Source organism: Podarcis liolepis (genome assembly GCF_965112155.1).
Source record: "Podarcis liolepis genome assembly, chromosome: 1".
NCBI lineage: Eukaryota > Metazoa > Chordata > Lepidosauria > Squamata > Lacertidae > Podarcis > Podarcis liolepis.
In genome coordinates, this window is record NC_139554.1 from 40,855,068 (window position 1) to 40,872,237 (window position 17,170).

The window sequence follows — 17,170 nt, forward strand, 5'->3', positions numbered from 1 at the left end:
CATACACAGTGGGAATTGCCTATTGAACTGGGGTTCCTGTGGGCTTCTATGTTTTCTTTCTCAAAGGGGAAGTTATTTGTGAACAGAACATCACAAAACCCTTGGATCATGGCTATTCATTCTCTTAAGCAATGTACCAACACACGATTTACCGTAAATAGTGAATGCAACAAAATAATTTACCTTGTCACAATGGCGTAGGTAATATATCACAACATAGTCCACAAGGCTGATATTAGTATCCTAAAAGAGGGGAAAGATTCCAAACAGTAGAGAGGTAATGAGAACACTTTTAGAAGTACTGCCATTTAAAACAAACATACACAGAAAAAGACCTGTCTCCAATTGTATATTATGTTTAGTTGCAACCAAGATGGAGTGCCAGGAGTCTCTCTGTTCTCCAGCAAGGGAGCAGAGCCTGGTTTGTGTGTGCTCAGGCAATATGAGCTCAGTCAGCAACCATCCCTGGTCAGATCGAGTTATCTCTTGCCTCAGACCTGTCCAGGGTTCTGAAGGATGTGCCTCTGACCTCACTTGCTTTCTGACCTGTGGCTTTTGAGTGCATACAAGTGCCTTGCCTGTCAATCCTGGCTATCCTGTTTCCACCAGACTCCACCATGGTCTTATCCTTGCCAGGACTGGAAAATTCCTAATGGTGGGCCCCATATCATATAATGTATTGACTTATACTAACATTTATACTGCACCTTTCTAAAGGTCAAAGATGTATACTATTTTTTTTAAAGTTCCTTACAACAATTTAAAATAGTATGCAAAATTGTAGCAATGTGCTAAATTGTCCATCATTTGGGCTGGTCATATAATACAGGTACTTCCCATGCTGGCAGTGCATCTCAACTGGACCAATGGCACCATCATGGGCAGTATTTCATGCAATCTGGACAATCACCTACTCAATATCTCTAATGAGACAAGGGACCTTTTTGTAGTAACCAAGGCAAATGGCTTTTTGAAGTAACTAAGGTTCAATTGTTGCTGTCTCCAGGACAATGAGCAATGCCTTAAGCCTAATTGCTCATTCCAGTATTGAACTTCTTAGTCCCCTTAAAACAGTGGTGGAGAAACTGTGACCCTTCAGATGTGGTTGGACACCTGTAACTTTTATCATCCAGAGCTATTTGCCATGTTGACTGGGCCTGATGAGACTTGGAATCCAGCAACATCTGGAGGACTACATGTTCTCCATCCCTGCCTTACCTAGAAAAAAGAGGAACAACTGGTTTCTTTGCATCAGCAATAGTGTGACAGCAATCACTGGTGCTTCTAGTTGCTCCCAATCCCTAATGTATCAGCTCCATGAGGGTCACTGCAGTTCGCTTAGCAGAGAAGAGCAGATGAGGAAGGATGGTGACAATACTATGTCTCCCTAATCACATGACATGTTACGTTACTATGAGATTTACGGGACCAGCCTTCCTTAACCTAGTGCCTTCCGTAAGTTTTAGCCTGCAGTTCCCATCATCCCTGTTCGTCCCTCTTCACTGGGATGGGAACTGTAGTCTAAAACATTTGGAGAGCACCAGATTGGGGAAGGCGGCAATGAACCTACAGAGGCCAATACAAAAATGTACTGTTCTAAACTAGCAGTTAAGGGACTGGCATGCAGGTTTTTCTGGAAGGGTCATAAGACAGGTTTTAAAGATAAGCTGAAAATGCAGATAGGCAGGAGACTTGGGGCTCAGCCCCCGGTCCACCTCCTAACACCACCCCTGGGATTGGTAGCATAAGCCTATGACAGGTTAACCTACACATGCACCAGTGCTATTATGTTTTTTAAGAAAAATAGGTTCCGGAGCTCACCACAATCACCGCCCTTGATCTCTTATAATGGCAATGACACTCACCCGAGAGGTGCCGGAACTGAGTTCCAGCTGGAAAAAAAAGCTCTGATGCTCACCTTCTGACCTATTTACCTCTGCACTACTGCCAGGTGTAACTTGGCCTTTTAAAGGGACTAAAAACCCCTATATAGCCTACAGGCCTTACATTATCTGCCCATTATCTAGATGTCTGAAATAGTGAGCAATCTTATGCAATGCAAAAGAAAAGGGCATCAAACAGATTATTACAAATAGATTTGTGGAGTGTCCTGTAAATATCACACAGTCATTTAAGTGAACAAATGCAAATTCAGTCAAAAGAAAACATTTTACGTAAAATAAAATGTTTTTCTTATCTTGCACTATTTGTTTGACATTGTTCCTTTATTACGCAGGGTACTGAATCAATTCAGTGAAGATTAACTAGGGAGACGGATAAACTGTGCTTTAGGTATGAAATCACTAGTTACAGGAAATTATTAAATAGCACAAAGAGAAAGACATTGAACTGTATTATATATGGAATGCCTTTGAAGTGTGCATTTGCTTTTGAATAGCATACCAAAAGCTACTGAGATAGGATTTCGCTGTGCAAAATACATCAATAGAATGTATTAAATTCAGGGTCCATGTATTCATTTTAATTTTAATACCATTGTGCAGCATCAAAATTCTTAACTGCTTGTTCTAAATATTTTTTTTAAAGAACCATGCAACACAACCTAACTGGTAACTCGACCGGCAGCGCAGAATGGGCCTAAGACTCCCAACAGCATCTGACTATGCATGTCTGTTCAGTAGCAAGTCCCACTAAGTTCCACAAATGTTTAGGATTAATGCTGCAATCCTATACTCACTTATTTGGTAGTAAGACCCATTGAGCCAGTAGATGCATATAAAATTGCACTCCTGTTTTATTATTCAGTACTTCTTTTGCGTGGCAATTCCCGCCCCCTCCCAAGATGGAGTAAATAAAGACACCGGACACCAGTATTTAGGTTTAAGGGGCGAAAATGGCCACAACTTTATTGATTACAATGCCTTAGGCATTGGCCCTAACAGACTATCCAGTCTAACCGGGAAGGGTTAAGCACCAACAGGGGGAGCCCCCAAGAGGCACATCCCTAGGCGCTCCCCAAGGGGTTACTGCTCGGAGGCGCGCTTTAGGCCCTAGCCTCCGTAGGTTTCGGATGAGGCGACGCCCCTCGGAGTCCTTTAACGAACTACCCTTCAAGAATTGGGGGAGGAGAATGTGAATGGGGGCATGAGCCCGCAACCCCCCCTCTCCTTAGTTTGGGAGTGGCTTTGCATGGCAATTCCTGCCCCCTCCCCAGATGGAGTAAATAAAGACACCGGACACCAGTATTTAGGTTAATGGGCGAAAATGGCCACAACTTTATTGATTACAGGTAAGAGCGGTATTGACCTTAGGCATTGGCCCTAACAGACTATCCGGTCTAACCGGGAAGGGTTAAGCACCAACAGGGGGAGCCCCCGAGAGGCACATCCCTAGGCGCTCCCCAAGGGGTTACCGCTCGGGGGGGCGCTTTAGGCCCTAGCCTCCGTAGGTTTCGGACGAGGCGACGCCCCTCGGAGTCCTTTAACGAACTACCCTTCAAGAATTGGGGGAGGTGATGGCGCTCCCCCCCCGAGCTCTGCCATTCTAGCAGTTCTGCTTGTGCATGAAGCTGAGGAAGACCAAGAGATACTTTATGTGTGCAGAAATGCACCTTTGGATACAAGCACTGGTTAGCAGAGCATCCTTTGTGTAAGAAATTGATAGCTACATTGCACAAAATGAGGCTAGGAATGCCTTTTAACAGCTTCGTCTGATTCGCCAGCTATACCCATTCCATGCCAGCGACAGCTTGACTATGGTAGTCCATTCATGGGTGAGCTTGAGGCTGGATTACTGTAACATGGCTTTTTGTGGTTTAGAAGCTCCAGCTGGTGCAGAATTCAGCAGTCAAACTGCTGATGGGGACACCTGGTTGATAAAATGTAATGCCACTGCTAAAACATCTGAACAGGTTGCCCATCTACCACCAAGCCAGGTCCAAAGTCCTTGTGTTAATTTTCAATGCCCAGAAGAACTTAGGTCCATGGCACCTTAGGGGATGCCTGAACCATTCCACTCTAGCTCAATCTCTGAGATTGCCTGCAGGAGCAATGTTGGGTTGTTCTCTGAGTTGGTAAGGTTCATTTGACAACAAGAAACCGAGCCCAGTGGCGAGTTTCATGCTCCGGCACTGGGGGGCGGAGAGCCAGTGGGGATCTGGGCTGGTGTGTGTCCTGGTGGCGGGGCACACCACCTGTAGGGGCATGGCGCCCAGCGCAGGCAGGGGGGCAGCCACGATGGCACCCTACTGGGATTGCACTACCAGGGGCGCCCCACTCCACTTCCTGTACCAGTGACCGAGCCTTCAGTCCTGCGGAACACTCCGCAACACTTTCTGTTTCAAACACCTGCTGAAAGTGTTTCTATTCCACCAAGCTAAGGAAGGCAATTAAAGAACACACCTTTCTATAATAGTGAGGTGAGATCTGATTATAAATTTTTTATATGAATTTTATTGTATGGTTTTATGTATGACTGCTGTAAACCACCCCAATGCTTTTTATGAGCAGCAGTATAAAATATTTTTTTCTACATAAATAAAAGTTGGGAATGAGTCGTGCTTCTGAATCAATTCTTTAAAGTTCTGAAGCGATGCCCTGTGAATCTCACTCATGAATGTTGTAATCCATGTCCGAAACTGTGAGATCTATTTTCTTACACTGGAGACAAGAATATGTGCATACGTTATTGTGGAGCTGGGTTTTTTGTGTTTTTTTTTAATGGCAAAGTCCCCAGTGAGTTCAAGAACTCACTTGTCATTTGCTACTGGGGATGGCTGCTTGTAGTGGTGAAGCTGTAGCAATAAGAAACACCCATTAATTTGTATGGAGAAAGGCTATATCCCAGTGCCTGTGTCTCAGGCATAAAGAAAAGCAAAGAATTGTAGGAAGAAAGAGAGAAGCATTGGCACTTGGCAGACCTTTGCTTAAAATGCCAATTTTAAATAAAATTCTATTAAAAAAACCACCAAAAACTACTTACTCTACTTTTAACATCCTTTAGTTTGGGAAGTATTTCCAAACCAAACCCATCTGCTTGACCACGCGTCCTGTTCCCTCCATTCATGTAATTTCCAAAAGCCAGGATCAATCCTAAAATGTCTTTCACACTTTTTATATCCAGCAAATCCTGAAAGAAGAATGCCAGTGTTTAATATCGGAAAGCAGAGGACGAGTACATACATACCATTCAAATGTTAGCCTCTTTTTACACTTATGAATGCTTTGGTGTAGAATGAAATAGAATTGCACTGACATCTTTCAAAAGCAGCTTTTCAATTTCTGATTAAAGTTTGAATCCAGAAACCTAAAGGTAAACATTATTTCTTAATGCTTTCACAGCTGGATCTGTGCAATGAAGCTACTGCGTTTATGCTGCCATTGTTCTAAAAATATTTTCATTGCTTTTGCATTGTTAGCCATCTTGGATTTCTTAAGGAAAGGTGGGACACAAATGTCTTAAATAAGAAATGAAAAGTAAATTAATACATTTTCTGGTGATGAAATGTGAGTTGTATTGCTGTATTTCCTTCTCTGCCCTCCCCCACTTTATTTGAAGACATATTATTGTAAAGTTGCTTTAGAACCAGCCCAGATCCATTATTTCACCACAAATTTACAATCGGTTCTGACAACTACCTTAGAAACACGGTTAATAATATCAGCTTTACGACGGACTGCAGTTATTCCTTCATTGAAGACAGACTGAAAGATTATACATCGAGCACGTTCTGCGAAATTGGAGATCTGGGATAACTCATATAGAAACCTGCAAAAATAGGTGGAAAAAATAACACAAAAGTTCCCAATTTACCTAATTTTACATTCATCCAATACAATTTATCAGCGAATAATGTCAAATTCCTTTCATAAAATTAGTTTTTTGTGTGATTTAAATGATACAAGATATGGTGCATGCTGCTATTTACCATGAAAGGAGGATGGACAGACTTAAAACTTCAACATTGCAGTTAATGTACATGAGAAACAGCATGAACAAGAACGAGACATAGGGAGAGATACTGCACTCTGCTGGCTGGGAACAGTTCTATATAAACTGTGTGTGTCCCCCTCGCTCTACTGCGGTTGTTTGACGAAGAGAGCAGATTGCTTCCAGATCTGAATACGAACCCAGGAGTTCAGCCATTTCTAGGGTTCACTCCAAACACAATTTGTAGAGAGAAAGTCACATTGAGTGCTATGGGACTCAACTTTATGCTGTTGGTCCCAACACAGAAATCAAGAGTAATATTGTTCTGCCAGCCCTAATGCAGTGATCTTGTAAAGATTAACGAAACAAGGACCACAATGCATTTTGCACTCTTGTGTTCACAACAGGACTTCCCCTACTTCTCTTCCACCCCCTATGTGTGTCACAGTGGATAAGGGTTTAGCATGTCATCTGAACCCAATCTCATGGTGACAACCAGTGGTTAAGGAGGAGAGAGGTGAACCATGAATCTAGGTTCAAACACCACCACACTGGGCTGGGATGAAAGGACTGGGGAGAAGCAAACCAGCTGCAATCTCCTCTCCATGAGCTGCATATTTGTGCTTAGCCGTACTTTGGCTCAGTGTAATGTGCGAATGGAGCCACTGTATGAAACAAAGACTGTTCTGAGCCTTTGGCCTACTGGAGTGGTGCATTAGTTTTTAAATCCATATCTGCTATATTTAATGAATACCAGTGGGAAGCTTAGAACATTAGTTCACTGTTATTTGCTAGGAAAAGAAGCAGGAGGTTGGAAAGGACAGGAAAGTAGGCGTAAGTTAATTTTAAAAGTTCAGCAATAGAATAAAGTGCCAAATTTTATGGAATATCGGCCTTTTGAGATTTCCAACAGAAGTGGACATCCGTCAGAATGGGCTTTCTAGTGTTGGGGTGGGTATTTCACAATATGGCACATGGGAGCTTCTTTGAAAAATTCTATTCTATTCTATGCAGTGCTGTTCCAACTGTTCTGCTTTCCAAAGACTTGTTTGAATGATAGGAACCTATGGTAGGACCCCTGGACCATCTTACTGTTCTGGTTTATCAAGAAGCTTCACTTCTTCTTCTTTTGAAGTGTCATAATGCTGCTTTATTTTCCCCAGTTCATCCTTCTGCGCTCTCTGCAATTCCAATGGGGAAAAAAACAGTAATGAGTTTTCTTAGCCTCAAGAGAAAAAAACAACCCAATGTGTTTCAATGCCCACATCTTTGGAATCACTAAATACTTCTTGGAGTGGCAAGGAGAAAGGGGCAGAATTCAGGGGTAGGTGCTGCTGTCCCACCTACAAACAGAGACTGACAGAACCATACACGCAACATGAACAGGATAGGTTTTCCTAATAAGGTATTTTCAATGTAGAAGCAATTTTGTTTCACTTGACACAATTCAGCATACCATGGACAACAATTAGATTTGAATTGCTAGTATAATTCTTAGCTAATTCTTGTTCACATTCTTGTTCACTCTTCATCCTGGGTGCTCCCACCACTGGTTTGGGAAGCAGCGTACACATGACATTAGCTGTAGTCCACATCTATCCTGTTGTGTCTTATGAAATTCTGTGTTCTGTTGCATTTTCCCGCAAATAAGCCACAGATTGAATTGGAAAAAAGAACAACCTGGCTGCACTTTAGGCTCGTAATATATACACAGCCTGACACACATTATTATCAAATACACGATGAGGCCCAATCTGTGTCATGGATGTCACAGTGTTCTCAGAAGCTGCATAAACTTTTGCACATGTATGCTTGACTGAATCACACACTGCTATGTGAACTACATTTCCCAAGATACAGTGGAACTGTCAAATTACATGTGGGTGCATCTGGAGTCTCTGAGCAGGATGTAATCTGAGCAACAGTGATTTGGCATCAGTGGCACCACTGCTATTTCAGAATAGTTATCTGATCCTGGTTGCACCACAGAAGATTCTAACCTGTGCCAGTTATAGCGGGGCCAATTATAGTGGGGTTCAAATTATATACTCAAACACTGAAAGAAAATAAGGCCAGGAGAGGGGGTTGAGCAGAATTTCATAGACTAGCCCTGCTCCTTTTTACCAATGCCTACAGAAGCCAACCAGCCACCGGTGTATTTTGGCTGGCACGTGAAGGAGTTGTACTGATGTCTGCATGCGGTGCTCCTGTATGTACTCTGTGTTCCTCCCAAGCAACGTTAGCCATCATATGAATCCTCAACTCTTGCTCTGCATGTGAATATTGTACAAGTATGGCATTACTGGAGGAAAGAATGAAAAACGAAAATGAAGGACTATAGAATATTGAAATGTCTGAACAAAACAAGAACTGTATCTCAAGGTGGATTCAACCAGACATCTATTACTAAAGACAATGGGGGGAAACCTGCATTTCTGTTGCAGGAAAGACAGCATTTGGATAAAGAGAACATGGGACATGAAGGTGGGATATGTGCCCACAGCTCACTTTCTATCTGTGAAGTAGCAGTGTGGAACTGACCCTTTTATACTTACGTTCTCATACAGTGCTTCCAGCGTTTCTAAGTCGACGATGGAATGATCCACATTTAGTATAGCTGTAGAAAATATAAAATCATAAATTAGATACTATGTCACAACTGGGTTTGTTGGCTAATCTGTTGCCACAAACAGCAAAGAAAAAAACTAGGGAATGTGTTAGCTTTCATGTGAACATTTCTCCCATGCGGCCTTCCACATAGCTATGAGTTAAGACACTGAAAGAAGGTGGCTGCTGTCCTCTATACGCAGACATTTTTCACTGACCTTTTTCTATGGAGTTTGGTTTACTACTTGACTCTTTTAGACTACTGATGGTATGGCAGGTAAAGCGAATGGTGTAAAAAGACAAAATGTGCTCTTGTATGAAAGAGTTTCTGCTAGCACATTGGCTTTTACTGTAATGTGGGGGATATTTCAATTCCATGTAATCAGAAGTGAAACTAATGTGGACGCAACCAATTCATCATGCCAGCATCTATGGCTATTTTTACTGATCACATTTTCTACAATAAGAGGAAATTCGAATTAAATGTAAAAGAAAGAAGAGGGTTGGCATTTTGATGGCAATGGCATCATGAGGATGACATGAAAAACTTGTATGCATGAATAGCACCAATTCCACAAAAAATCTCTGTGCGGAAGCGCCTTTTGTATGTAATATCACAGAAACCCATAAAAGGCTTTCATTTATTCCAAAAACAAATTATTATTTATAAAACCCACAAATTTAAGTATCCCAGGCATAACATTTCAGTTTGCATCTTAAAGAGAAATTGTTTGCTTAAATTAAAACAGTAGGAATATTAATAACTTTGACTACCAGCTATGATTCTGCATCTGCTGAAGGTTAATAGCTGGTATCTTGATTTCTGCTGCACATATTGCCTTACCTATAAAAGGAGAAGTGACCACTCACAGCTGAACAGTTTAAAAGCTCTTGCTGAGTTTTGCTTTTTTCTGTGATGTTTGAGAGAGGCAAGACAAGCATCTTTAAATAATTATTTAAAAGTAATAAGGTTGCTCCCCCTTCTACCTCTAACCCCATGATTTTACATTGTGAAATTAACCAGCAGGCTAGTAAATTTTCTCCGTGGCAGGCTAATTAATTCTATTAAAAGGTCCAATGACATTTAGAATGCTTTAAAATTCTGCTTGTCAGTTATGATTCTGTGCCTAACTTGGAAACAAAGGTGGTTAGGGAAAAGGTAAATATTATGAATGGCAAATATAAGATCTTAACAACCATGGGAAATGATTGTTACTGAACTTTATTTAAAATCTACAATGCATTCAGATCCAGAGTTGCATACACGGTACATATATCTACCCTGTGGAAAAGACCCTGATGTTGGGAAAGATGGAGGGCACAAGGAGAAGGGGATGTCAGAGGACGAGATGGTTGGACAGTGTTCTCGGAGCTACCAGCATGAGTTTGACCAAACTGCGGGAGGCAGTGGAAGACAGGAGTGCCTGGCGTGCTCTGGTCCATGGGGTCATGAAGAGTCGGACACGACTAAACGACTCAACAACAACAACATATATCTAGTGCCTTTGTGAACAGGGTTTCCCATTTACTTCAATGAAGGGAACAGCTCTGCTCATGCATCCTTTAAAATGGAAGAAGCCACCTTTCTATTAAGGTGAATCACAGAATTGTAGAATTGGGAGGTGCCCTGAGAGTCATCGCGTCCAAATCCCTGCAATGCAGGAATCTCAGCTAAAGCATCCATGACAGATAGCCAGACAACCTCTGCTTAGAAACCTTCAATGAAAGAGAGAGTCCACCACCTTTTGAGGGAGTCCATTCCACTGCTGAATGGCTGTTACTGTCAGAAAAATTTGGACTGAGCTTCTAGGAATGCATACATTGGTCAGACCAAAACTGACCTAGGTGTGAATGTTAATGTCAAAGTTTATGTTTAGTTTAATCAGAGTGTGAGATGTTCGCAGTGCAGACTTTTACCCCCTCCCCGGCAAAATTTGTAGATCCAGCACGGCTTATTCCTGCCTTTGTCACTCAAACGACACACATACAGCCTACATTTCAAATGCTGCTTGATTCTTCCTCTCTCCCCCGGCCCCCATATTTTGGGTGAGTTGCAAGCCACCTCCACCTGACCTTTGGCAAGTCTCACCTCCCACTGCAGAGTTGCGATAAGAGAAAGTATCTTGCAACCGTCCTGTAATGGAATGGGCTGTTCCATTTCAGGCCAGAGGTGGGGCTACTTCAATGACCCCCTTGGTCTTCCTCCCAAGCCTCACCAAACATTCCATTGCATATGAAAGTCTCATGCTCCATTGACCTGCATGCAGATCAGTTACACTTCTAAGCACTAGAATCCCCCAAAAAATCCTAAAAAGAGGATTAGATAATTATCTTTATCCTAAAAATATTTTTGTGCACATGAAATAAGACCCAGTTTAGAACGGAGACTCTTGTCTTTTATGATAACTTTTATCTTTCCACTCCCACAGTTACCTGAGCCCAGACTGCAACATTTGGCTGCAGGGCCCCTGCCTGAATTCACTAAGGTGAGATTATTGCAGCAAAGCCTAACACATTTAGAAACTGGATTCCAAAGCAGCTGCTAAAACCTCATTTTTACGTTTAATCTTGGTGAGCCGTCCTTCTTACACTGTCAGTTTGGTTAGGATATCTCAGCTACACCTCACAATATGTCGAAAGGAAATAGATGCATGCTGTGAGGAGCTGGTAATTTTATTGGGTTCCTCTACCTTTAAAAATCTGTTACTAGGACAAGTCTGGTTTCTGGACTCCTTTTTTGTAGGGAAATTGAGGCAAACGTTTTTATGTGGCCCTATGGTGTCTGCTCACAACAAGAAGAATTTATATACATAAGGATAATTAGCACAGTATTGCGCCCATTAGGATAAAATAACCGTCAGCAAGGACAAAAAGCAGATCAGCACCATGCATTCAGCCTAAGTGCCGCACATAAAAATACTTGCTAACTGCATTACACAAGACGGCAGCAGGACAATAAACTTACTATAAAAACAACTTTGCATATATACCGGTATACACACACACTCTCTCTCTCTTTATATCTAAAATTTCACTATTTTTTCATACCTGCATTTCCCGCCCCCTTCCCCCCCAAAACAGTGTGAACAATGTATTGATAGAACAAGATTTAAGGAAGCCTAATCATTAATTTGAGAGTATATAAAGCTGTGGGCATTTGTAGTTCTTAAAGACTTAAGTCTAAATAGTCCTCTAAATTAAGAAAGCTTTAACTAGCAGAAATTCTGCTCACATGAGAGACTGGCAGCTTCCAAAAAGCAAATATTCTAAGTAATTACTCCCACAAAATAATAATTTTACTACATTCATTTCCTTCCTTTCCTCCAAGAAGCTCAAAATAGTGTACAGTGAGTGGTACCTCAGTTTTCGAATGTAATCCGTTCCGGAAGACGGTTTGAGTTCTGAAATGTTCGAAAACTGAAAACTAAACAGCCAACAGCTAGGCCTCAGAATCTTGCACTCAGCGGAAGCTGCGTGGCATGTTCGACTTCCGAGGCGTATTTGAAAACCGAAGCACTTATTTCTGGGTTTACGGCGTTCATAAACTGAAATGCTCGTCAACGGAGACGTTCGAAAACCGAGGTACCACTGTATATGGCTCTCCCTCTCCACATTTTATCCTCACAATAACCCTGTGAGGTAGGTTAGGCTGAGAGTTGGTGACTGGATCAAGATCACCCAGGGAGCTTCTCTCTAGTCTCTTAGGTGAGGTCCAGGTCTGACACTCCAAACACTATGCCATTTTGGCTATCAAATTACCTATTTTATATACCAGAATTACAGTACTATCTGGTACTGAAGACAAACACAGATTTTTTTTTAATTGTTGGCATGGGATAAATCCTACACTGATAAAAAATTTAACAGATCCAGCCTCTTTATTTCAGATGCATAAGCTCCTCAAAAAGCTCCTTCTACTATTTGACTGTCATGCAAAAATGCTGTAAGATTAATGAGGCAGAAAAGCAGTCTGGGTATAAAAGTGGGCTTAGAAGGTTAGGAAAGCTCAACTGCTGCATGAAGTCATGAGCAAAAGACTCGGGCAACTCATGTTAACCTAACCACATCAGGCTTGGTGCCCGTAGGCAGATTCACAAAAACCATATGCTGCAAATTATCCAGAACAAAGGAAATAACGTTTAAAGGAAATTGTTTCCCAACTTCTGAGTTGTATATTAGAGCTTGCTCCGTATTATACGGACAACACACACACACACACACACAGAGAGAGAGAGAAAGAGAAAGAGAGAGAGAAGTTATATACTATAAAAGTGACATAGTTTTTAACTTCTGCATACAGTAATCTGTTACCAAAACCAGCAGCTCCTTATCAATCATATTCATGCAATACAGCTGTTGAATGATTTTCTCATGTGTCTTCCATAACCAGCAAAATCACAAATTATCCAGGGCTTTTTCATATGCCAGAGAAAATATTCTCAGTACAAAATTCACTCAATAGTTTCACTAAACAGGGTAGAACTGAGATGCATATATGTCTTCACGGCTGCCAGTTTTCCTGACCTTGTAACTGGATAGATATTTGACATGAGGCAAAGAATAAACTTTGCATGAACTTATTACAAGAAAAGTTGAAAAGTACTTTACCATCCCCCCCCCCCCAAATTGCTAAGGAGATGACCTCTCTAGAACTTTGAATGCATATATAATTTGGTGGTACTGTGAAATTATTGTTGTTATTATGTTAAACTCTTATATTGGCTAGGCAGCAAAGGGCATGAATGAAACCCCAGAATAAATTCTCCAAGTTTGGTCTCCCAATAAAAGACTTTGGGACGCAGAGTCATGAAAATCCTTTGCTTGAGATCACTGAATGTTTCTGACAGAACTCACAATACTGGGCTAAATGAGTCACTGACGACACTTAGTGAAAAGCACCTTCTTATATTAAAAATATTGCTTTGCCAACTAATGTGAAGGCAGGCTTCAAAATGTGGCTTTCTGTTTTGCCTTCTTAAAAAGCTTATTGAATTACTTGAACCATGGCACATCAAAGGGTGGTTGCAAGATGATGGGCTGTGGAAAGAGGGTTGTAGCTAAGGCTTTGAGGAAAGGTATTGTTTGCAGGACGTTATGTATGCCTTTAACGTAGAAGAAACTGCTTGAAGAACCTTCCACTCAATTTGGGGGTGTGGGAGTCTCTCAAACATCCATTCTCACTAGGAACAAAAATCAGCAAAGCTCTTGGGTAATCTGCAGCTAACAGAGCCTTATTTAAACAGCAAAGAGTGCTATGGAAAAGTTGTGCCTGGGCCAAATTACAGGGAAATTATTCGCTGTGCACCCTCACCAACGCCATCAGTATAAAATGTAACAGAGGCTTTGGCTGAGATCACACCATACATTTAAAGCACATTTCCCCATACAAAGAATCACTAGAACTGTAGTTTACCCTGCACAGAGCTACAATTCCCAGCATATACTTTAAGTGTATGGTGTGCGTATGCAGCCTCGGTCAGCGATGTGCTGTTTTGTGCTGTAGCTGCACAGCAGCCATGCTGGAAGGAAGAAGCCTGGCGAAGCTTCTGCTGACATTCATACACTACGAAGGAGGTGAAAGTTCCCATAGCCTGGGTCTCAAATGAACTTCTGTGGGAGTGAATGATGGGGTACCTAATAAAGAAAGGATCCTGACAAACCCCTGATGTTCCATGTTGTCCTTGGAATGAGCACTTATTAAAAATTTGCAAATACTTCTAAGCAGCATTTTGGGATTTCCTATAGGTATCAATTATTTTCCAAGAAGGAGACCTACAAGGTCATTCTGTATGTCCACAAAGATATATAAGTAGTGAAAAGCACTTTGATTCCAGTCAATAATGGTGTTGAGGAGACAGAGGTCTGGGAATGCCCAGCCTAGAAAGAAGCAATGACATGCTAATATATATTTGCTTTTTATGAGACACATCCCCTATTTTAATCTGGCACAGAAAGGTTTTGATTTTCTTCCAACGGAGAGCTCAAACTACACCACAAGGCGACAAAACCATTCTCTGTGCTTAATATTGTTGTCTTTTGTCCAGCAGCGATAGCGCCGTTCTACCTTTTTCAGGAATAGAAAATGTCACCCTCTCCTAAGAAACATCTGTGGATGATTCTTCCCGCAAATGTGGCGGTCCTCAATTTGTTGGCTAGTAATCAAATGCAAACCAAACCATATGTGTGCCAGATGTACAGAGCTACACATACTGCCATTGCTAGACAACATGAAAACTGCCAAGTATGTCAGTTACTGGGCTTAGACACAACCGAAGGTGGAAATCTCTCAAGGCAAAAAATCCTACACCACCCTGAGATAGCATTACATTGTCTTCCTATTGCTTCTCTTTTATCTTCTCCCTAGTTTTGCATGGACATCTGCGAATGCGATAGGTTTTCGGAGCAGAAAGAGTTTCACGTTGATGCAAGCTCAGAGGTTATTTAAAAATAATTTCTTCAGGCACTATGGCTTGGATCCAGACATGTCTTTGCAGAAGTTCCCCATTCTGTTGCAGCCCCCCTCCCTGCTCCAGTCCCATTACACTCTGTACTAAATGTTCCCTCAGTCTTCAGGGGCAGCAGCTGAGTCGTGAACCAGGAGAACCCCGGTTGCATGAGTAGAATTCCAACCATCTATCTCTGGACCCAACCTTTCATTCTAATTTTATTTTTCAGTCATCAGTTGACGACATTGGAATTACATACAGTAACAGCTTATCTCTGCATTTGGGGAGGGGATGTGGGTCAGTGGTCCTATGAAACAATATGCTGGGACAGGTGCATGCACACCTGACCTTGCTGTCACTACCTTGACTCACTCTACATCTATCCTAACACATGCCAGCAACAGGGGATACAATTGTCTCTGTCTCACCTCTCATGAGCTGACATTCGCTGCCAAGACTAGAGATGATGATGATGATGATGATGATGATTGTTACTATGCTCTGGTAAGCTGTAATCCCATCCCTCCCAGTCCTAGCACACCAATTACTACTCAAATGACATCTTAAAATCAGAAAACTCAAAAATGTAATTTGTTGATTGGCCGATGAGCTTGCTGCTTTGCTGCTCCTTCATAGGAAGGAATACTGCAAGAGGGTTGAAACTAGATATCTCTACAAAACAGCCACTTTAGGTGTAACACAGCCAATTCCTAGGACAGGAGTGCCTACTCTCTCTCAAGCAAGCGATTATACAAATGTGTGAAATAATTTACGTCTTTCTTATGAGAAATGGCTAGGCATGTTTAGGAATTTAAGAAAAATGGCAACTAAGGCAGATATTTATAGTGTTATGCATGGTATAGCGGTCCTCGTGGGGCAGCAATAAAACTGCTATGGTTTCAGATTGGATGGGGAAACAGCATGTTGAGATTCTTTCATTGCAGGGGGGATGGACTAGATGATCCCTAGGATGTCTCCCAATGCTACAATCTTATGATTCTATGTATAGGAAAAGTCAGAATAGACAGCATTATTCTCCTTTTCTCATAGCACTACAATTTGAGACCCCTTAATGGAATTGATTGGCAGCGGACTGAGAACATACAACCCCCCCCCCCAACTTCTTCACACATAATCAATTTGTGAAATTCATTGCTGTAGGATCAATGATCACTAGCTTAGATTTTAAAGTGGACTAGAGGAGTAAGTGGCAGTTATGGTGTAGCAACAGCTGAATGCTAGGGCTGCTAAGTGGAACTTCCAGTTCAGAGCCGGTGTGCCTATGAATTCCAATTGCAGGGGTGGGAAGCAGGCAGAAGGAAAAGTTACTGCCTATTTCATGTTTCCTGGAAGAATCTGGCTGGTTCCTGTGCAAAACATGATGCTGAACAAGAGGGACGCACAGCTATAGAATGTGTGATGTAAAATATGCATCTGAAGGTTATTTTATTATTGTTAACTTCTGAAAACATCTCCATGCACAAGGTTCCTTTCAAGATGCAAGCAACACTCACCTTGTTGTATGTCCTTCATCTCCAAATGTAAACTGGAAATCAAAATTCCTACAGTCTGAGATCTCTTTCCATCCAACAGTTTGATAATCTGGAAATAAAAATAGTTGGTCATACTTAAATGTCCAAATAAATGTGAAACGTAAAGCAAGCCAACACTTTTTAAAAAGTGACTTAAATGTGACTTCCTTTCCCCTTCATCTTTCATGGTATTTTCTTTTTTAAAAAAACTGTATGCCAGGAATAGATGATAATATGAAAAGTCACATTGCTGTGAGGGGGGAAAGCTTACACACAGTTCTGTGAATCCAACAGTAATGAGAGCTTTACAACCATTATTGAAATCCAGCAAATAAGTGTAACCTAGAATTATTTCTAATTCATTTTTATGGCACTATGTATCTGCCTATAGAATGGGAAAATAAAATCTATGTATACATTCCAATAAAAAAATTCACCTTTATCTGCCACCAATTTTAAGGGAGTGTGCTTAACTCTTCTACTTAGATTTCTGACTTTGATTAGGGATGACCCAATACATTTTGTTGCTTCAGAGTGAAAGACAAAATGGCACCTCCTCCTGTGTCACATACAGAAAGCAACTATGTTGGCAGTTGAATCTTACTTTGATGTTGGCAAAAGGACAGTGTCCTCTGCTACAGCTAAGGGTGGCTAGCTCTCTTAGGAGGCACAGGGCATGTTGTGTGGCACACACAA

At 41.5% G+C, this 17,170-nt stretch overlaps 2 protein-coding genes across 2 annotated transcripts in view; both read right to left on the minus strand.

Annotated features, from left to right (window-relative positions):
* The window catches only part of LOC310708985 (formin-1-like), a 179,503-nt gene that overhangs the window by 60,409 nt on the left and 101,924 nt on the right, over positions 1 to 17,170 (minus strand). The window lies entirely within an intron of this gene.
* Positions 1 to 17,170, minus strand: part of LOC310708236 (formin-like) — a 109,740-nt gene that overhangs the window by 43,297 nt on the left and 49,273 nt on the right. Inside the window, exons 6-11 of the mRNA XM_083506306.1 lie at positions 16,457 to 16,544; positions 8,445 to 8,506; positions 6,982 to 7,070; positions 5,598 to 5,727; positions 4,942 to 5,088; positions 184 to 243 (exon numbers count right to left, since the gene is read on the minus strand). Of these exons, the coding sequence (XP_083362432.1) occupies positions 184 to 243; positions 4,942 to 5,088; positions 5,598 to 5,727; positions 6,982 to 7,070; positions 8,445 to 8,506; positions 16,457 to 16,544 (576 nt within the window). The remainder of the gene's footprint in view (positions 1 to 183; positions 244 to 4,941; positions 5,089 to 5,597; positions 5,728 to 6,981; positions 7,071 to 8,444; positions 8,507 to 16,456; positions 16,545 to 17,170) is intronic.